This window comes from Labrus bergylta, chromosome 18 (genome assembly GCF_963930695.1).
Source record: "Labrus bergylta chromosome 18, fLabBer1.1, whole genome shotgun sequence".
NCBI classification, from domain to species: domain Eukaryota; kingdom Metazoa; phylum Chordata; class Actinopteri; order Labriformes; family Labridae; genus Labrus; species Labrus bergylta.
In genome coordinates this window covers 22,188,297-22,211,597 of record NC_089212.1, presented here as the reverse complement: position 1 = coordinate 22,211,597, position 23,301 = coordinate 22,188,297, and the positions used below count along the sequence as shown (strand labels likewise).

The following is a 23,301-nucleotide window of genomic DNA, read 5'->3' as shown; positions in this document are numbered from 1 at the left end:
TTCTTATGAGGAAGGAGCACAAGATTTGATGACTAATGCGCTATATGCAGTTCAGCATTGCTGCAGTGGTTTTTGCTGACGTCTGTGATGTTTTCATTCTTTCCCACTGTCTCTTGTCTTTGATACACACCCTTATATAACAGGTTGTCGTTTGCTTTAGTTTGGGATGGTTATTTTGAGCTTGAATGTAACAAAGCAACGCATCATTGTGTTGTTTTATGAGACTTTTAGAGCCCATCAAGAGCAGAATATTTCACACTGTTTCTCACTATCTGCTCTTTGGAAGTGGCTGGATAGATGAATATAGAGGTGCTTTATTTTAATCTGTGGATTACTTCCTCTGTATAGCTTTTCCAGAAAAAGCCAAATTTGACAACTTCAAATTGCTCCTTTTTTTCAAGCAAATCGCCTAAACCCACCAAATATTCAGTTCATGATGACAAAACACAAAGTAGAGGAATAATCCTGCATTTTAGGGGGGGTGGTAGTTTGTTACATTTTCAACTTTTGCTTGAAAAGAGACAAAATATTCACAGATTGTGATCAGACCTTGCTCATTATTTTTGCAATTGGTATTCATAACGAGCCTTTATTAACTGCTAAAATCAATCATTGGCCGTTTAGTCAGTGACCCAGTTTTCTCCGCGGTGTTTCATTATTTAGGAAGGACACAACCGAGCCTTCCACTCATCAAACATAAATCAGCTTTGAATGTTCAAATGATCCCCGGCGCAGGGTTTTAAAAAACTCTCTAGTGATGCGCCCCCTGACCGGCGGTTGAGGTGAAGGCTGGAGGGCAGAGGAGCAGCGGCAGGACACACGGGATGGATGTAGACGCTGACCGTATCAGGTTCTGTGTTGGTAGGAAACCAGATCCGCGCCATGGCAAGGTTGAGCGATCCTGGGAGCCCGAAGCAGTGGGCTCAGGTGTGCCTGCTCCCCCCGTCTGTGGCACGAGGCAGGTAGAGAACGGGCGGCTCACATTGGCCTGAAACCCTAGAGAGGCTCCGGGGCTCAGGTGTCAGCTAAAGGTTAGTGCTGCGTCCGTTAGGGTGACGTAGAACAAAAGACGGTCCTCCTGGGCGGGGTGTCCGGTTACCCTGTGTCCAAGACGACGACGTGGGCTATGAAGGGATAAGATTAGAAGCGATGAAGAAAGAACTCGCAGTGGAATGTATGACGACAGAAAAAAACGGCGTCAACAATGGACGGTCTTTGTTATGAAAATAACTGGTACATAATTTTTTCCAGCAGAATCTCCTAAAGGTTTCCAGTATAATACAAACAAGCTTGAAAGGACGAGACGGTTTTTAGAGGCTAAAAATAGAAACGCCAAAGCAGTGACCTTAAATGAAAACAGAGGGGCTTCAGCTCATTGTGTCTGCAGCAGCATGCAGACCGCCCGCTCAAAGTGGACTCCATTAGTATTGCATCACATTGTGCTGCAAGTCCAAGACAATCAGACGACGCACACAAATTCGATCTAATGCAATTTGCATCATTGAGTAAAGATTTCAAACATCGACTCCCTTATTATGAAAGCTCACAAATACTTTTGTTAAGAAAGAACTTTTTGTTTTGAAATGGAGATTAGTAAAGTACAAAGAAACAGAGAGTACTTTACTGAAGTCCAAGAAACCCTGAAACTCTTCTTCAAGCTCCTGTGAGGAACTTTTCCCTGCTAATTTTGGAGACCAATGTTGCCAAAGCAGTGCATTTTTTTTTTCTTGATGTTGTTCTGAATATGTGCAGGTAGTGTTTTCTGATTAAAGATCCCATCCTGCTGTCTTTTAGCAGTCAAAGGTATCACTCATTGAGAAGATACTCATTGAGCTACGATACATGTAAGGCAGCGTGGAGTGAATCACTTCCACTGATACCTACTGTACATATCTGCAGCATTTTTCAGGAACTTATAACAACAATATGATCGGGCAAGACACTGAGCCCCGACTGGATTCTAGTGGAAGCAGATTCATGTTTGGCAACACTTTGAGTCCAAGACTAATTTCCCCCAAGGGGACAATGAAGTGTATCGTATCGATATCCAAATAATCAACGTGTTGTGAATTATCTCATTTGCTTTTCAGGGTCTTAAAGAGGCATCGATATTGATTTCAGTAATTCAGTAAATGAACTTGAGCTTGTATAGCACTTTTCTAGTCTTCTGACTACTCAAAGCGCTTTTACACTGCAGGTCACACCTACACATTCACACACTGATGGCAGAGGTTGCTAAATAAAGTGACCATCAGAAGTAACTAATCCCATTCATACTTTACACATTCATACCCTATCGCTGAAGCAGCCGGAGCAACTTGGGGTTAAGTGTATAACCTAAGGACACATCGGACATGTGGCTGCAGGAGCTGGGGATTGAACCCCCAACCTTCCAGTTCAGAAACTCTACTACTGAGCCACAGCTGGCCTCAGTCTGTTTCATTACAAGCTTGAAAAAAAATCTCGAGAAACTCTATAAGCTTTCAAACACTGCACATACATTACTTTACTAAAAAATGTCATTGCATGCATTGCTCTGTGCGTCTACCTTTGCTGCTGTTCTGCTCGATCGTCACTAAAGCTGTGTGCTCTGCCACGAACAACACGATGTATTGATAAACCAGGAGAGAGATAAAAGGAGGAGGTAGAATAAAGGTAAGCAGAATAGACAGTGATGAAGGAGGGGGAGAAAGCGCCTCTGCAGAGATGCTCTAGTTGCTTAAAGTGAGAGTTGGAGCCGCCTTATGTAACGTTGTGTAACCTCTTTGGATTGCTGTCGCCTCTACAGTGTGTGAATGTATGTGGGAGACATTGTAGACACACTCCGCTGCTGAGAGTGTGTGACGTAAGGACAATGTGTTTATGTGTGTTCGAGCGAGGCCTGAGTGCCGCTGAATAGGAAAAGCTACTGCCTCAATAAAAACCATAACGACCAGATTGGTGGTAATAGAATTAATGTGTCCCCCCTCATGCTGTAAACTGATTCCAATCCCCCCACTGTGGACACGCTGTCCTCGAGGGAACAGCAATGAAACGCTGTAGCGTCGGCCCGTGTTGATACCGCTCCCTGCTCGAGCGATCGATCCAAGTGTAACAACAGACGCTCTATTCATACTTTACTCGTCTCTTATACATCCCAACATGCTATGAGTCGTTGTTCGCTTTTTGTTGTTTAGTACGGCTGAGGATTTGCTGCTGTACTTAAATGGATGGCTGCTTATTTTGGAGCCATGTTGGCCTGTGTGTCATACACATACAGTACAACCACAGACTTAATCTCCGAGCGCTGAGTCTGTTTTCTTGACATAACCTCATGCTAAGTAGCCAGCGAGCCAGTTAACTGTTGTATATAGTCGTTTTTTAAAGTGGTAAATAACAGGCAGAAAACCTAAAATCAACCAAGAAAGAAACCATGTTCGAGAAATGATTATTTGACTTGATTGTATGCTTTGATCCACTTCCTGTCTATCAACATGGAGGACGACAACCTATACTGAGGCCCGTCAGTAGGGGGCGCTCCAAGTGTTTTGGCTTCCCCTTTGAATAGCTTTCAAAGCCTTTGAATTTGAATGTATTTATTTTAATAGGGACAATGCAATTTAAGATAATTTCAATACAAAGCATGAAACTGATGTGCCGCATAAAGAGTTTATAGCTATTGCTAATTTCCAACTCGTGTCCCCATGTTGCCCGTCTTTTAATACAAGCTATTCTTTGGATGAACACAACTGTTTTAACTCAATCCAAAAACATTCGCAGCTCATGTAGTTGCAGCTTTTTATCTAATCTTGCCTGTAAAGTAAATCTAACTGTAAAATGGCATGACTCAGAATGTTGTGTTAGCAGGAAATTAGCCACAACAGCTAATGTAAGAGCCAAGCAGCAACCTCCGGTGTTGATGAATAAAGCTTGAACCTTGCATTATTATGTACCTGGCTAAAATGGTATACAGGCGAGTGCGTCTCAGCTGTTTACCAAGAGGTTAAAGACCCGTATCAACTCTTCCTCTTTGTTTAGATCGACTGAAAGTTAAATAGTCAGCATTTCCAATATGGCCACCACCATTGTTGGGTTTCAAGATTCCTTTACAATGTGATAAGAGGTAGCTTAGCAAGCACAACAAAAGCTGTTTGCAGGGTTGCTATAGCAGTAGATTAAGGTGTGTGTGAGGGTCTGAAAGGTGAAACATCTGTTCTACTCTCGACAGTTTTCATGGTAGTATCTGGCAGCTGGAAAGTCTTCTGTGCTTTAAACATCATTAATTTTCAGCTGAACTGACATGATTGCAATGGAAAGTTGGCTCAGTTGTACGGAAAACAACGTGGTATGTGATAAGCAAAAAATGTGCTGGAGCAGACGTGCGTGCAGGTATGAGATTTATCCTCCAGCTGCGTCTGTTATCTCTACAATCTGCGTCTCTCTTTCAACCTCATTAGACTGGTTCCAGTTCGGGCCTTTGGGGGGAACTGGTAATTAAAAATGATGGTCCGCACATTTAAGAAATTACTTTTCTTAATTATTCCAGCGCAGTCTATTTCTGGTGTAACACTGCCACTGACTCGCCCTGAGGCTCGGTGGCCCAGTTTGTTGGTGTTCACCCAATCCCCTGTTCAAACACGAGGGTCTGGATTAGGTTGTGCTAAAGCCACGCACGTGTCAAACTGGGACATGAGTGATTTGCAGAATGAAAAAAAAAGAAAAAAAAAAAAAAACACTGAATGACCGTTCTTTAAATCCAAATTAGGCTGGTTTAATCTTCTTGTATTTTTGATCCGAAATACCATCACAGAACTGAACTAGTCTGTGGATTACAATCGTGGATTTGTTGTATCTCAGCGCCTGTGTGATAAAAGTACTGTGCTGGCTTAAAGGCAGAACCAAATCAAAACTGAGAAATGGAACTCTGTGAATTTAAATTGAGGGGACGCCGACAAAGTTCTACATTTCTATAATTCACCTCTAACTGAGAAGCATGACTGACTACAATTCACTTAGCAGATGCTTTTATCCAAAGCGACGTACATCAGAGAGTAAGTACAACACAAGCAAGGATCTAGACAAAAGGGAACAATGTCAGTAAGAGCAAACGATCAGCTTTGAGTCTGATTGGACACACAGGTGCTGACAGGAAGTGACCAGAGGCAAAGCACAACATTGAGGGCAGTTCTTGAGAGCTCTAATCAGTATAGAAACCATCTTATAAGTCGTCGTTATCAAACAAAAACCATCGTCATTACCATCATCACAATCATCAATAATATGGAGACCATCATCATTAAGTTAGTAGGTATTCATGAAAGAGCTGGGTCTTTAGCTTTTTCTTAAAGGTGCAGAGGGACTCTGCAGATCCAATGGAGTTTGGAAGTTCATTCCGCCACCGGGGGGCGACAGAGGAGAAGAGTCAAAGTGTGCTTTCAGATACTGAATCAGGACTGCAACCAATACTTTTTTTTTTCCATTCCTGCTTAAATGTGCAGAGGTTAGTGCGCACGCCCCATGTATGGAGGCTGTTGTCTTCCAAGCGTACATCCCAGGTTCAAATCCGACCTGTAGCTCCTTTCCCGCATGCCATTCCCCTCTCTCTCTCTGATTTCCGACTCTATCCACTCCAATAAAGGCCCAAAAAGCCCAAAAATTAATCTTTAAAATTAAAAAAAAAAAATGAAACATATGCGCTTCTTGTGGGAAAATACATGTAAAATCTCCATATTTTCTATATATTCTTGATCAGCGCAGTATGTAAATCCCGCTGGCAGGGAATCATTGGAGGGCTTCTCTCTGCTACCCTTTAAAATAGTGGCCAAACTATACCAACACTTTGAAACATTTACCACACATGGCAAACCTACGGAGTAAAGGAACGCGGCATGCGGCGCCAGTAGCCTAGCGGTTAGTGTGCACGGCCAATGGACAGAGACTATAGTCCTCCAAGCAGAAAAAACTCAGGTTCACTCCGACATGTGGCTCCTTTCTTGCATGTCATTCCCCACTCTCTCTCTCTCTCTCTCTCAGATTCTATCCACTGTCCTGTCTCTAAATAAAGATGTTAAAAGCCCCAAAATAAACCTTGAAAAAAATCTTGATTATCTTGTTTTCATGATCGTAGGAAGCCAAAATTGTAATTGAAATTGATCCTCGATGAATATCCAAGCCCTAACTGAGTTTTTTTTTGTGGAAAAATGAATCAGTCAATTAAACTGTATAAATGTAATAATCCAAATCAAATCTGGTGCAGTTTCTGCTTCACCATATTAGCTCGGTTCATTTCTCCCCGGGCACGACCTATTTTTAAATGATATTAAGGACGTTGTTTTGTGTGCATGATTTGTTGATTTTTGGTCACGCTGCTGATCAAAGGAAAAGACGTTGCCTGTCTGTGTGTGTGTGTGTGTGTGTGTGTGTGCGTGCGTGTGTGTGTGCGTTTCAGCCGATGTGACTTGTTCACTCTCTCTCTGCACTGACGGAGAACAAACAGATGAATATGTAGGCCTTTACGTAACTCCCCGCGCTGCACAATGAGTGGACAACAATGAAAGTCATCAGCACTTTGAAGCTCGGGAACATCGCAGTTTGAGCTCGGTTTGCTGAAAATACATTCAGAATCGGTGGTGTTTTGTGGGCGGGTTCAAATGTAGTCGGCATGTTTATCCGTTATTGTGTTTACACAGCTAACAGAACAAGACGTGCCGCTAATTGTCAGTGATCCCTGCACTTTGAAGACACATAATCCTCCTTTTACATAAGATGAGGAACCACTTATGTCACAGGGTTACACTGAATGCTGCCTCTTGACTCATTCATGACTGAAAAGAGGTGTGAAGTGAATACTCTGTCGGTGCTTTGTCATTCTCTCCTTCCACACTTTATCTTAAAAAGAAACCATGTGGATGTCGCATAGTAACCCCGCTCTTTAGTCTAAGGATCTTTTCTTTTTTTTTTCACACGATGGTTCTGCGTCAGGACCCCGAGCGGCCTCTGCGCTCAATGTGAGTCATGCCCACAGTCACATCCTGGTGCCACTGTGATGACAGCCTTTCTATCACCATCAGGAACATAACTGCCTCATTAGCCAAAAGGCAATCTGCTGAAGGACGGGCCCTGCAGCCACCAGACAGGCTGTGGCTCACTAATAAGCTTTATAACTCTTCCTACTGGATTCTCTCTGTGCTGGGGCACTTTTGGGCCTCTGATTGACCTTTCAGTAAGCTTAACTCTGACTTGATCTTTGTTTGTTTTTAGGATATGTTGCTCACCTGAGTGCCAACTTTGTCGTTCAAAAGTTGGTTTTGAGAAATTTAGCTTAGTTAGGCTGAGTCCTCACCCCCATGGCTCTGGTTTCAACTCCAGCCCTTGTTATACCAACTCTTTCTCCCCATATGTACCGACTCTCTTCATCTATATCTTATTACATTGCATGCCCAGGAGGCCTTGTCCCGGCAGCAGAAGCCAGGCTCACAGCAGGAACGACCTCCCCTTAATGAGTAAAGTCTTCTACCTGCTCTTTGTGAAGCGTCTCGAGATAGCACTTGTTATGAGTTGGCGCTGTACTAATAATGATTGATTGATGAAATTTAAGCACATGCATTTATATTGCTGTGTTTTCTTAATTTTCCTTTCTCTTTCTACTCCTAGAAACATTTTATTAGCCATCAAAAATAATTTGTTTACTGAACCTGTTGTGATTTTTGTACGAGCGTGCAGCATGAAGTATGACAGCTTTATTGTGGTAAGATTGGAAAATGATTTAACTGCACCTTTCCAAACTGAATCTTCGTCTCACATGGTGAACATTTTCCATCTTTGAATATGTCAACTCTAAGCTCTCGCTGTTTTTGCAAAGAGCTTTTAAAAAAACAGCGTTACATGTTGATTGCTACCGGTATTTTAAAAAGCAATCTTATTTCATAAACGGTTGTCACCAGCAAGAGCTCAGATAACATTTGTAAGTGTTAAAGGGTTTGCACGTACTCACGCATGACTCTCAGTCTCAAACATGGCAAAAGGTTTTTTTTGATTAGCGTAATGTGTCAAAATGAGTGTGTGAGATGAAAAGATGCCGTGTTGCTGATTTGCTAATTTGGTGAAAACGGTGCCCCCGCAGGCTGGCTCACATGTGCATCAGCAGGGCAGAGAGGAGGAGGAGGAGGAGGAGGAGGAGGAGGAGGAGGAGAGAGGGAGGAAATTTCAGCCTGTTGAGGTACACCCTGTGTGTTATGTAAAGGTGACATGGAGAAACATGCGGTCAGCAGTAACTGACAGCTCTGCTGTTTGGATAAAGACGAGGAGTCGGCTATTTGAGAGCGGTGACTTCACACCCAATCCTCTTTACTGTCTCTTACCCAAACACCGCAGGTAGATAAATATCGCCTCTGGGTAAAATAGAGGAAGATTTGAGATTACGTCACTATTTCTCAAACTTTATCCTGTTCTCTTTTTGTTACCTATCTGCTGTGTGTGGAAAAAACATCCTTTATTGTACATGTTCAATATTTGATGTGGGCTTGTTGAAGATGAAAAACAAGTGTACAATGTTCTCTTATCCTGCCTCACCTGTTGTCCTGCAGCTCTCTCTCGCTCTCACTGCAGATACAATAATAACAGGTGCTAGATCAAGCAGTTAGTGCGTGTGTTGGTGTGAGTGTGTGTTTCGTGCGGCTTACACCAATCTATCTTTGCTGACAGGCTTTGTCCTTCAGCGGTCTCAGATTCTAACGGCGCTACCTGTCACATTACTTTGCAGACGTTGCCTCAGTTTATGTGTGTGTGTGTGTGTGTGTGTGTGTGTGCGTGTGTGTGTGTTTGCATACCTGTACTGATAACTAATTATGGCAACACAGTGAAGAGCTCTGTGTACATCACATATATGCACACTCACTTGTAAAGCCTCTAAAGGGAACAAAGGGAGTGGGTCAGTGAAGGGAACATTACCTCTGTAACTGAACACCCCCTCCCCTCCTCCCCCCCTCCTCTTCTTCTTCTTCCTCGTGCCCCCTCCTCTTCTCCCTTCTGATTCCCCTCAGGATGTCCGCTCATAGAGACCGCATAAATTAGTGATCGAGCGTGCTCACTTGTCACACATCACTCACCCAACGGGTGTATCAACATCAGGGTGTGTGTGGGGACGAGAAGAAAAACGACATGCTATTGTGGAACATGATCGTTGTAGCTTTCCCACATCTCAGCTCATGCCAAAACATCCATTTAGTTTCAGGAAGCACCCACTCTGTGTGTGTGTGTGTGTGTGTGTGTGTGTGTGTGTTAATGTGGGTGGGTGTGTATGAGAAGGACGGCATTATCGTTCATCACTCATGGAGTTTGATGACATGCGGGTTCATAGCGGCTGGCTAACACTTACGGAAAGTTCAGTGTTTGAAAAAAGGAGTGGGAGGAAAGGCCAAACAAGTGCTTTGTTTTCATTCTCAAGTTGATTATATAAGCTTTGAAAACAAAGAGAAGTTTACAGTCAATTCTCTGAAATTGCAGTGAGAACTTGAGCGTAACGCTGATGTACGAGCTTTTTGATCTCTGTTTTGTCAATTCATTGTTTTATACAATAAGAATAGCTTCAGTGAAAACAGTGTTGACTTCATGTTTGAGAGCAAAAACCTTTCCTCAAAGTTATATTCCTTTTATCCTTACAGCTATACTTAAGAATAAATTCTTATTAATGTGTATATACTTAGTGCTAAGTGTAATGTGAAAGGTGTCACAGTTGTTGACTTCATCCAAATCTGTTCTGTGGAGAGGTTTGAAGCAGTAACACACGAGGATGCACCTTTTTTTTCTTTCTCCTAGTTTCCCTTCCTTGCTCCTTACATAGAGGGACTTTCACCGGTCTAAACAGTGAAAGTCATTTTACTTCTTTTTTTTTTTTTTTTCGATTCTAGCATCTAAGTAAACTCAGTAAAACTTTCCCCCTTCCCCTCCTAGCTCATCATCTTCATCAGTTTAGAGTGCAGCTCCGCACACAGAGGCAAAGGTGCAGACGTGGGTTTTTTTCTCCACATTAACACGCAGACTGCACAAAGTGTAGGACGACTTTGTGGCCGCGTTGGCGCCGGCACATCATTAGTGCAAATTCTTTAGTGGATATGGGTGCTAAAACGGGGCAGATTGCGGGTGCTATTTCTGCATAACTCATGGTGCTAATAGCGATAGCGATGCAATCCATTCTTAGTGGATCTGGTCCTTAAAGTATATTAATCCCTAAGATGACCTGATGTTATAGCAACAATGCACATATATCGAAGAGGGAGACTTGAATGCAACATTTAGAAGTTTTCTTCTGATCTTTGTATTCTGTTTTTGTTGTCTGTAGCGGTGCGAGATTCAATTTAAAATCCACACACTTAACCATCGGCTGCCCCCTTGTAGTCATGACTACGACTCTTTCCTATTGTCTGTTTTGAAATAGTAGAATTCTAGTTGATAAGCAGGTCTGTAATTCTCCTGAGCATGCTTAAAAGGAGTTCAGAGATATTCATTCATTCCTGACTCGACCTTCCTTTGCCTCTCTAATAATGCACCATGTATGGTAAACTGAAAAGGGGGCTAAAAATGGTATCACAAAGCCCGGAGGTGAACTCAGCGCTGATGTTCAGCCAGTTACCCCGAGGCGTTGAGCAAGAGACGACCAGATGCACGTACGCAGGGGGAATAACAAAGCTGTAAACAAACATGGAGGCAGGATTTCGAGTGAAATCATGAATCTAATTATTCTTAAAATGCTAATTGTTTTGCCACAGTGTACACCACACTGCGGCATAACTGTGGTTCACAGCTTGCGCAATCATTAACAGCTCTGCATGTGTCAGACATCGTGATGGTGTGAAGTCTAAGAAGAAATGCAGAAATGTCTTACATAACAGCTGATCAAAGAAGCTGGTGTTCAGCCGTAGTGAAAGAGGACTTTCATAAAGGACTGCAACTACCTCAGTGTATCATTGAAATATTCTCTACAAGAAATGCTGCAGGCTTTAAAGGTCCAATCTGTAAGAAATCTACTGAATAGAATCATAAAATGACCTTACTGTATCATCAGACATTAAGGAAACATGCTATGTTGAAGTGCCGGCTTCTCTGAGAACAATGCAGCAGCCAGTATGTCCTCCTTCTAACTTTAGATTCTGCTCCTGAATGCTCTGGATTTGTTTTGTCTAGAGAAGGTGTTGGCGGTTTTACACCTCCGTTTTGGACGCCCCTCAGTTTGCCCTGCAGGCAAACAGCTAACCAGCAGCTGTTGCAGTGATGGAAGCAGACGAGTCAACTGGTTCAGATAGAAGTGATTGTACCCGACCTAAAAAGCCTCTGCATGTTTCTAATAAGCTCCACGAGCAGAAACGAGCTCAAACAAGGATCAATATTGGAGATAATTTTGAAAAATGGAGAGAGGTTAGAACACAGAAAGGTTTACAGACCCATGCAGAGCTGGATAAACACTGAAGCTTCAGAGTCCACCACATGGTGACCTCTGTGTGCATCGACTCTAGAGAGGAGGGGACAGGGGGAGACAGCTCTCTACAATGTTTAGAATTTGGACTGCAGTACCCATTTTAAACAATAGGTGTCAGAGTTACATACTGCTCCTTTAAGACTATATAACATGTACATATATATGCAGCAGTATTCTTATATTTGATCTATCCTATAGATGTAGCATAAATTAAGTGGAATGTGGAGTGTTCAATCAAAAAAGAAGACATTTGTCAGTTCCAGCCTCTGAAATTATTTTCACTTAAGTTTTTTTCTGAATATCATATGAAAGAATTTTTTTTTTTTTTTAATCAAAGCAACTAAAAAATGACATAAAAGGATTTCCGAGGCAGTTTGTAGTTTTTCATGTGTTTGTCTTCCTTCGACCTTCGTTTCAAAAGATACTGATACTGATCTGAATCTTTGCGATATGTGGCTCTAATAAAATACTTCACTGTCATCAGTGTAAACTTTATCATGAAGAAACAAACACTGAAACAACAGATAACCTGGTTTCTGCCATCACCAAGCTGTCACTAACGTGCAGAGGCAGATCTCCTCTCGTTTAGGTAACACACACACACACACACACACACACACACACACACACACACACCCTCCCCATCGTGGTGAGAGGTGCTGTGTCAGCTGAACAGGGACAACAAGGATCGTGGGAGTTTTTCTTTCTTATGTTTCACACTGTCTTATCAAGGAACAAATACTTTAAAGCACTGAATGAATTAAAAGGCCAAACATGATCATTTTCTGGGTTTACAGACATTTTGTTTTTCACTCTCCTCTCCTCATAGTGACAGAGTCAGACAATCGTCCATCTTTGTTCTTGGAAAGAAGGATGTTTTTCATGGTCACGTTGCCGCCTTGTGCTGGGTCGACATGGTCGGCTAGGAGATGAAGAATATGTCATAGCTGTGGATTACTCAGAAAACCAGCTCTCCCGGCGGCCTCTTCCTGTCGCCCTCCTGCTGAGCTACTTGATTGAGTTGAGACCCGAGGAGGCACACTTTGTACCCGTGGAGAGAGATAAAAACACAGGGGCGGTTTGGGAATATATCGAATGGGGGTGGTTACAGACATCATGCGGTTAAAAAAGGAGGACAGAAAATAGAGATTTATGAGACAAAAAAATAAGAAGCAAGGGGACTGACAGCAGCAGACAAGATGGCAGGAAAATGACAGGAAGTCGAAAAATCTAATTGTTCTATATATTCAGTCTTGTTGATGTTTCTGTTAATACTATTAAAGGAGGGCTATTATACTCACTTTCAACATTAAGTATGTCAGTCTTGGACAGCTATTGAGTAGCGTTACAAGATGTGTAGCTCAATGACCTCCTTATTTATCTGATACTGGCGTCAGTTTTAACCCGAATTTCAGCCTCTGCCTGAAACGGTTCATTTAAGCTACTGTCTCTTTAAGGCCCCCTTCCTCCCTGCTTGCCCACTGTTCTCCGATTGGCCAGCTCTCTTTGCAGTTGCAGGGAAATGTGAGTGTGCGTCTGGGTGGGCGTGTCCTTGAAAGAGCTGCCGGGGGGGGCGTGTCCTACAACTTAGCTCCACGGTTTGCTCTAGTACTTCGCCGTCTCATGTATGATTAATCATTAAAAATGCAAATATCTAAATCTAAGTTTGTTTGTTTTCTGTTTTTCTCTCCTACAGGAGAGGTTCGAGGCGTTGTTTAGGATCTACGATGAGCAGACAACTTTCCAAATGTTCAAAAGCTTCCGAAGAGTCCGGATCAACTTCGGCACCCCGGAGGCGGCCGCCCGCGCTCGCATCGAGCTGCACGAGTCCGAGTTCAACGGCACCAAGCTCAAACTCTACTTCGCCCAGGTGAGTGTCAGCGGAGGAGGTCATGGGAAGGTCAAGCAAAGGGGGGGCCCTGTGGGACCTGGACTGCCTGAGGAATATGTTCTGACCGAAATACAACAGACACAACTGGGGGGGGCTCTGCCTTCATGTCACCCCTTATCTTTTTTATTTCTCTTCTTGTGTTGGCCGTCTCTGAGCCGCACCTGAATGCTTCCTCATCCCGACAAACCTTCTGTCAAATCTCATCGGTCACATGATAAAACACTAAACCACATGAATTCTTGATTTTCCTTCCATTACAACTGTATATATGTGTGTGTGTGTCTGAGCATGTGTGTGTGTGTGTGTGTGTGTGTGTGTGTGTGTGTGTGTGTGTGTGTGTGTGTGTGTGTGTGTGTGTGTGTGTGTGTGTGTGTGTGTGTGTGTGACTGCCTCCCACAGGCAACAGACAGAGGAAAGGAAAGAAAAACAGAGTGGAGTTTGTTTGCAGTATAAACACAAAACAAGAAGAGAAAATATCTTCAGTGTGATCATGAAGTCGTTATTGATATAATTACTCACTTGTATGTAAAAAATTACTTTAGAGTTTCAAATCTGTTGGTATAAAGATGTGTCTGTTTTTGGTATGGCTCAAAAGCAAAACATAGCTGGTGACATATCTAACACAAAATCATAATGTATCTGCTACACTAAATAAAAAGAGGTCTAAGAGAAGGGAAACACTTCCTTTTAACACAGGTTTTATTTCAAACGAATGTAATGATAATTATTATTTAGGTATCATCAAGATGTGTCGCTAGTCCTGACAATCCTGAAATAAAGAGAGCAGAAGTTTCTCAAAAATGTCAAACATGCCATGATTTTTCTGAAGGTGGTTTCAGCAGATTCCTGCCAACACTTTAAACCATTCAGTCAACGCACTATTATTGTTGTTGCGTTATCAAAAATACAAATTCCATGAGCCATGGACTCTGCTGAGGACGGCACATCTGGGGTAAAAAAAAAAAAACTAAATGTAAACATTCTTGATTAGCAAGCATGCTAATTGGTATCTGCAGTCCCCTCTCAACTAACACAAACAGAAACATTAAAAATGACAATATACTCATCAGATACAAAACTGAATAACTTTATTCAACATTTACATTTTAAAAAGATGACATTTTGTCTCAGGAGTATTAAGGATTGCACCGGTCTGACAGGATGCCACATGCATGTTATCATCTTAATTAGCAACTGTCAAAAGAGCAAAATTCCCTCTTGATGATGAGATGGAAAATGTGAGACTAAGACACTGAGAGTATCTGGATTAAACTCTTCTTAAAGCTGCAGGAGGTATAAAAAACTGTTCCCATCGTGTCCCCTTCTCTCATAGATCCAGAACGGGGACGAGGACATCGACAAGGCGTACCTGGCCCCGCCTCAGCCTGTCAAACAGTTCCTGATCTCACCGCCTGCATCACCACCTGTGGGCTGGAGCCAGCGCGAAGACGCTACGCCCGTCATCAACTACGACCTCCTGTGTGCAGTCGCCAAGCTAGGACCTGGTAAGAACTTCATAGCTAATATTTAAAAAAAAGCATTCGATACACAAAAACACCCAGAAAACAGGCACAACATGGAGTAAAAAAAGTGTATGATGAAGGTATAATAAAAAGATTACAAATGTGAGTCATCGCTGCAGATTCAAACAGGAAATAATTTCACGCTCTCAGAAGGGTGTAACGGACAGGTCACGCTGCCAGGAAGCAATTTGTCAAAAGAATTGAGGGGAACATTTGTGAATCATCACAGATTTATTCTTGATTTTTCCTGCTTTTCAGTCATTCATAGGAAGCAACATCAGATCCAAATGACCTGAGTGTCATTATGAGGTGGGGGACATTTAAAAAAATAAACAAATCTAAGTGTAAGGCTTCTTAACGTAGACGCTCCTGCTCCAGTGTTACAGTGTCTTCCATGGTCATGCAGTTAGACCATAACTGATATCCGCAGTGCTGACCTCTGACATCTGTCAACGTCGCAGGTACTAAACCTCCACTCTCTGCACTCCGACATGTCAAAGAAAATATGCCTCTGTGCCGGTCTTTCTGTGGCTTTGACTGCTGAAAGGTTAACACAATGGCAAATCACACAACACCTTGAGAACTGTAACTCCTGTCGAGCGTTGACTTCTTCTCTGCTGTTTTGTGCTGATGACAAAACAAAACTCAATGTTTTAGAGACTTCAGATGTTGTCTTCTTTTTTTTAGACCTTTAAAAGCCAAAGTGTGAGGAATTAAACATCTGTGATACAAGCTACAATCTCTGCCTTTACAATAAAGAAACCACATATTAACGTTCAGCATCAACTTCACTGTGACATCAAACACTTTTTTGACTGATTAGACTTTGGAGGTCATTGTTGAAAGGTCAAAGGTCTAGGTCCCTCATGTCCCTCCCAATCTTTGGATGAATCTTGTGAATTTCATATCTCAACAATACCCCCCCCAAAACCTTGTGTAGGGGACAATCCCTGCTTGTTCTACCTCTCATGTTTGGTTGCTATAGAGACACTATACTGTATCAGGGGGGCCCTGCATGATTCCAGCAGAAACTCTACTACCTAATTATGGTGTGTAAAATGTTCATTGTTCTAGTGATTACTCTGTCCTGACCAAAGTTCATGCTGTTGTAAAAAACTGATGTATGTAATCTGCAACTTGACTGGATAGCAGAGTCACACAGACACAAATCCAAAGTGGTGATCCGAGTTCTTTATCATGAGTAAATATTACTGTATGACTTCTTATCAACACAGACTTGATGCTGTGTCTTTGAGGTCCTGCTTTGAACAGGGATCATCTACTGTACTGATGAGGACCTTTAAGCTTTAGTCATTAACACGATGAGAAAGTGTAAGGTTCCCACTTTTAACGCAGGTCAGGGAGACACAGCATTTCAAATCAAATGAAGCTAGCTGTGAAATTCTTCCAGCTACAGTTTTTATTTCAACTGGAAATTAAAACACTTTCTGGATTTGAAAGGAGCGATGTGTTTTTGTTGACCTCTGTCTGACATTAAGGTCACAGTGTTTTTGAAGTAATGTATTTTGTGCACTAACTAACTCGGCCACCACGACTATTATTAGTGATCTGTTGAGAACTTTCAGCCCTTTGAAAAAAATATGTAGAGTTAGCCTAAATTAAAAAAAGCTTAACAGTGAACCATCTTTTAACTCTAAGGCAAACTAGTTTCACTGCACCACAAATAGATCTTTTTGTTCAGTTCCCATCCCTTTTACAATTCCAGCAAAGGCATGAATTGTGTCGGCTGCAAAGCTTCGACACAGTGAGATTTAGACGCTCTATAAGACCTCGTTCCCCTGCAGCTTGTTTGCTCAGAATTCATTAAGGCTCTGTCTGCGTTTCGGGGTAAGATCTTAGATTTGCAGAATCTCTCTGAAATGTCACCTAGGTCTGCCCTGTGCACGCTGTCGCCCTGTTTGTGTATGCAGGTGAAAGAAGGAAAACATCACCTCTAAGTCTGCATTCAATTTAACAGTTTCATCTATTTTGTTGTTTTTTTTTCAAAAGCATGATTAAACTTTCTATACACTCATAAACATGCACACTGCACACACACTCTCCATCCCATAGGATCACTTCTGACACATTGCCATAGCAACACAGGGCATCAGGAAATGGCTTTGTCCTTCGCTTCACATCCTTAGAATCAGATTAGCGGCGGGCTGCAGCACGGTGCGCTGACTCCCTCTGTCAACCCTCCGCGGTAACAGCAGGACTCCCATTCTCTGTCCGGTTTTTTTCCCCCTGTTTTGGCGCCGCAGAGGAAGAAAAAAAAAAAATCCACGCGACCAATTTCCTCCTGTCTGCCAGCTGTCTGATCTCATCTCCATGGCAACTGTGATACAATCTAGCAAGTGTGTGTGTTTACAATCTGAGTCCGCTGAGTTTGGCATCTGCACAAATACCAGGGCTATTCAGAGGCAAGCTGTTTTGTTTTCTCGTGAAGGGCTCGTCTAAGCGCCTGTCTGATCTGACACAAAGGACAGACAAACAGTCGATCGTCCTGTCATGTAAAAATATCCCACATGTGGAATAAATAGGCAAACAAAAAGATAACATAAAAGCTGCTGGACCTGTCTCACTGCACACATATTTCTACATGACGATTCAGATGGTTTTGATAAGATGATCAAAGGTTGCATCCAAAATAACTGAAATGTAGATTGAACGTTATCAAGCAACAAATTATATTTAAGTATTTAAGAAATTGAGCTCAGGGAAATCCCTCTGCAGCCTCATGGTCAGCTCCTGCTCGGGGCCTAAACATTGAAGAATCAGATATACAGTTTCTTTGAAACATGCCAAAAATGTTTTAATCAACCAGCTGGGAAATGTAGTTCCTAGAAAACTATTCAAAGAAGAGTAAATTTTACATTTTTGGGATTATTTTCAGTCTTGGATCAATAGACAGTGGGTGCTGTAGTGAGTACAAGCAGAAATAATCATACAATGCTCCCCCTCTTGGCCAGGACACTCTTGTAAATTAGATTTTTAACCTCAATGAGCTTCTCCTGGTTAAATACATTTAAAAAAAAGAATAATGAAGCTTTCACTTCATGTGTAATACGGGTAAGAGGATCAGATCAAAGTCACCTTTAGTCTTCTCACAGGATTTGTTGAGTACAAGATAAAGAAGATCTTATCATTTAAAGGAAGAATGTGTGACTTTTTGATCTTGTAGATTTTGCTTTTGAGCAGCAGCATGAAACCAAAACAAACTGCTGTTTGGAGGCACCTCCGCCACACTGTAGCCTCCGCTCTCCTCCAGCCACACACCTCAAACCCTAATGTTAGCACACGAGTTCGCTCGTAGCGTCATATTGATGCAAACTGACACAGAATGACTGATCTAAAAACGCTTACGTGACATTAAATAAGCAGAGATACTAGAACAAAAAATGCAAAATCCACAAAGGCATGTGCATTCATGAAAGACAAGAAAAAAAAAACAGAAAAAAAAAACATTTTGACCGAAAAGGTGTAGGCTGAAGCTTTAGCTTATTACACCTACCCTTATTACAAATCTTATTATTTAAGACACGACTAGTTTGGTTACAAAAAAACAAAACATATCAGAACAAAATTTGTTCCAAGAATTTCTTTCAAAACAAAACAAATGAAACAAACAAAAAACAAAACAGAAGTCACACTCACAAAAAACAATCAAACCGACCTTTTATATTTGTTAAACACCATTTTTTAAAACTAAAATTTAAATCTGGAAAGTGAACTACACATTCTTAATTCCATCTCATAAGTATTCCACAAGTTAACCCCTTTTACCGAAATACACCTGTTCTTTATGTTTGTCCTTACCTTTGGTTATTTATACGACAGTCATGACTCAGAGAGGCTTTTACAGGATAAACCTGATATCTGCTTTTTTTATGTGTCTAATGTCGCACGTTTTTCACATGCTCAGTGAAATGTTCACAGTTCCTCTCCTCTGAAATCTTTTATTTGGACGATATTTTATGTTATGCTTTCCTTTTCTCTCCTTTACCCCCTCTCTCTCCCAGGTGAAAAGTACGAGCTCCACGCGGGCACAGAGTCCACCCCCAGCGTGGTCGTCCACGTGTGCGAGAGCGAGACGGAGGAGGACGAGGCGGCGCGGCCAAAGCAGCAGATCGTCCAGACCAGACGTCCAGACGGACCCCCGAAAGTCTTAAACTAGAGAGGCCTCCCCCACGACATCGGCGCGGCCCCCAGTCCGCCCCTTATTAAAACCCTGCGACACACCTGCCCTCTCTCTCTTGTCTCTGCACTCACAGAGAGCGTTGACGCCCCTCATTTCAGTTCAACTACAAAAGCAAAAAACAAAAAAACCAACAAACATTGCTCAAAGACGGTGTTTGTGGGGAACGTGGCGATGGAATGAGGTGGCTTGAAAGGGGATGGATGAGAATCACACACACACTCATCACATTCTGCGGACAGCGTGGGGGAGCGGCAGCCAATGTTTGCCTCCAACCCCCCCACCAACCCCCCCTTTTTCAGCAAAGAGGGGCCGGGGAAAAAACCTGTCCCAACGCAGGCACCTGTCACTTTTTTCACACACACTCAGCTCTCATTGCTCGTCAGAAGTTTCACTCGTTAGTTAGCTTGTTAGCTTGTTAGCTTGTTAGCGTGAACCTCTCCTTTTGTCTCACTGTTGTTTATCCTCTTCAGTTGAGGTACATGCCAGACCTCTACACAGAGACATTTTATTCTTTCTTTTTTTTTGTTTTTTTTACGTTTTCAGACGACTTTTACAAATATTTATTGGTTTTTTTTCATTCATTTTCATATCTGCCGGTCTGTCGCTTCAGCTCGCATCAAGATTGAGTGTGTGATGTTTCCGCTCCTGTCTGCATGTATATACTGTATAACTAAAAACACATACAGAAACACAAATACTAACAAGATATATCCAGAAAAAAAAGGAACTTATTTAACATGACACACAGCACGAAGCGCCATATGTGACTAACAAAAGTTGTGGTGGTTTTTTTCTGACTTTTATTTTATTTTTTTCTTGGCTTGTTTTTTGATTTTGTCTTTTCATTTGGAGAGGTGTCGTTTTTTCGCTGAACTACTTCGATGTGTATTCTTACAATGTATTTGTTACCCAGATACTTTTGCATGCCTAGTTACTTCTGTAGATGAGGAGCTGAGGTGTATTTTTTAATCGTTGTTTGTGTCGACGAGGAGGTGGTGTGACAAAATTTCAAAAGGGGAAGGAGTGCATATCCCCCCTGTGCAGAGTTTCAAGTGACGTCTTAGGTGGACGAAGAAAAAAAAAATCTGAAAAGAGACGGTTCAGTATTCAACGAGATGGAAAATCCGCGTTTGTCACCTTCGATGGGATTTGACGAATCAGAGACAGTTCATCCCCGCCGTTTTCTTCAAGGGGTTTGAAAAGCTGATTTCCTGTTCACTCACATCTCTCATGTCTTATTATGTTTGATGAAACTCACCTTCCTGTGTCAGGTATTCTTCTGGAAACCTTTCACCAATTTTTTTTTCTTTCTTTTTTTTGCACTGACTATCTCCAAGCAAACACGGGGGGACTTCTTCTCGCGTCTCCGTCAAAGAATACCGCGCTGCTTCTCGCTGTAAATAGCCCAGCGATAGATTTGTGGAAATAGTCGATTTTTTGCTGAGAAAAAAGGGAAAAATGAAAAAGCCTCATGCGACACCAACCAAAGCATCCACTCACCTCACACCGTCATAATGACTTTTACTTTCTAAACTGATTTATTCAGTTTCAAAAAACAGAAAGAAATCATTCCACATATTTTATATTCTTTTGAGCCGTTCTAAATCAGATGAAACTCTTTTACAAATATCCATAAACTCCCAAATACTTTTCAGTTCATCCTCCCACAAAGTCCCGCATCATATCAGTGCTTTCCCTCCGATATTTGAACGCTTTACAAGCAGCAAGCAAATGTTCCTAACAGGGCTGTTTGGACGTCAGCAGTGAGTCTGAATCGTATCCGACATGAGGCAGCATGAAAATCGAACATGACTTTTACATTTCTGCTTTATATAATTATCGAGCAAAAAGAGAAGTCTGTCTGCATGTGAGCACTTTAATGTTTTGTTTCCTTCACACAAAAACTAAAAAAGTAGGAAGCACATTTCATTTCTTCTGTTTCTTTCTTGTGTTGTTGTTTTTTTTTTTTTATCTTAAGCCAATCACCTGGTTAGCCTTTTTCACCAGCATATTGCAGTGAGAGAAAAATAAAAAAATGCTCCACTTCCTTTTTGCTTGTGTGAACTGTGGAGAATTTCAGGCCTTGTTTTTTTTTTTTGATCAAAAGGGAGCGAAGCGCTGTAAATGCATGGACACCCGACGGGCTTTTAAAACAAGGCGAGGTGACACTCTACAAAAGAAAATCAGTGTCTTTGTTTTCATGTTCATGTTATCTCCTTGAGAACGTACTCCTTTTGAAAAGCGTTGCGATGGCTGAGTGCAGTTTTATTTTGCACCCGAGTGGAAGCCGCCGCGTTTATCCGAGCTGACGGCTGATTGGACGAACTCCGACGATAAAAGAGGAAGATTTTTGTACTCTCTGTGGTCATGGTGTTTTAAACTGGGTGGTCACAGTTGAAAATGAAGATGTATATTTATGTACATATGCCAAGTGTTTTTCTTTGTTTTTTTTGTTTTGTCGTTGCTGAGGCCAGTCCCAGTGTGCAGTTTGTTACGGCTTCTCTTGGCAATGATGTGATGGGGGGGAAAAAAACAAAAGAAAACTAAGAAAAAAAAAAGAAAAAAACCAAGAAAAAGTTTAATAATAAGTCCTGAAGATGCTCGATCAAAAAACCAACTGTCATTGTGTTGTGTTCAACATGGACTCTGTTTGAATGTTTTCTTTCATTTTCTGGGGAACGTCTACTTAAAAAGGTCAATAATGCCGTTTGTCACTGTTGTACCGTTTCTGTTCCGATATGAATATTGTGTCTTGTATTGTAGGATTCCAGAAAACAAAAGTAGCAAAACAAGCAATAATTTACAGTTCTATGATACCGCTCTGTGTATTTTCATGTTCTGTACTTATTTCTTCAGAGGTGGTCTCTGTTCTCTGAAAGTATCCGCTTCTATTTGTGTAGTATAATAGCAATTTGTTTCACATAGAGAAATACATAAAGACTTATTCTTAAAAAGACATGCTCCGTGGTGTTTCTTTTAGGAGCCACACAAGTACAGGAAAAGAAACAGATTCACTTTTGTCAGGAACTGGCTCGAAGTAAGAAGGTCAAAGAAGGGTATCACACATGAAGGTTTAAGGAAGTTAAATGAATAGAAACTAAATCATAATTATACAGCCACCTACTTCCTTTTTCATGCACGACCTGCTCCGACCTCCACCTCAGCGGCAAGGAAGCGTGGACGACAGGAACTCGAATACAAAGGAGAGATCGCCGGTCGTTGCCCTAGTTTTTGATATACACTAAAACTATGTTTATTTATTATTGGCATATTTGAGAAAAACAGTAGCTTAGCTCAGGCTATAGCACAAATGAATGGATATGTAAGAGACTTGTTCCATTCACTTAAAGGCACATGTCAGACTTAAATATCTCTATAGCATCTTTACACTTTATTTTAGACCCATAGGTCCATATCTTCATCCACTCAATGATCCCAAAATGTAAACATCCTTGTTGATTTATATTAAAATATTGTACAATTCATGACAGTAAACTTACGAGGGATGAGCTGGCACTACTACCAGCCGTCGTCCCTGACGCCCAGCCTCCTCCGCCTTACAGGTAGGTAGGTGGATGGATGGATGAGCAGTGAAATGAGCTGTCCACTGATGCTACTTCTCTGGCCATGCCGTGGTGTCATGGAGAAGGATCGCTACCAATTGTCCAATATATCTCATCCTGTCTTTCACATGCAATCCTCAGTGTGTCCCTACACCTGCCCAAAACTGAGCCAGCATTTTTTCTATCAGCTTGTCAAGCCGCATAGTGTTCCTGTCGGTCATGTTGCCCCTCCAGCACCATAAAAAAACAACACTTTCCAACACTGACTGATAGAACACTTCCACACATCAAAAAGACCTGAGCCGCCTCGAGGAAGAGAGTGGGCTCTGTCCCTTTCGGCGGATGGAATCAGTGTTCACAGCTTTTTGTTTTTCTCACTGCTTTATAATGCAAAGGTGCATTATGGTGCAGCTGTCACTTGCACTTTGCACCTCATATTCCCCCCCTCCCCCCGCCCAAGGACCTCACAGCAGTTAATATTGTATCAGGTCACAGCCTTGCTTTAATTGTAAGGACGCTGACAGCAAGGTTGAGTAAATGATTCTTTCAGTGGCAACACGCACGGTGAGGCGGCTGTGAGGCAGTGCAGCCGTGACCTGTGTGTTGTGTTTTTTTCACAGCTGCAGTCTCGGCGTGTCAGGCATGACAAAAAAAAAAAAAGAGCGATGACT

General features: G+C 42.0%; 1 protein-coding gene across 2 annotated transcripts in view; it reads left to right on the top strand.

Moving 5' to 3' along the window:
• The window catches only part of rcan3 (regulator of calcineurin 3), a 44,690-nt gene extending 22,667 nt beyond the window's left edge, over nt 1–22,023 (top strand). For both annotated transcript variants that reach the window (XM_065966528.1, XM_020642707.3), the window contains 3 exons: nt 13,149–13,322; nt 14,677–14,848; nt 18,889–22,023. In XM_065966528.1, the coding sequence (XP_065822600.1) occupies nt 13,149–13,322; nt 14,677–14,848; nt 18,889–19,043 (501 nt within the window). In that variant the 3' untranslated portion in view covers nt 19,044–22,023. The remainder of the gene's footprint in view (nt 1–13,148; nt 13,323–14,676; nt 14,849–18,888) is intronic.
• Nucleotides 22,024–23,301: the final 1,278 nt, after the last annotated feature.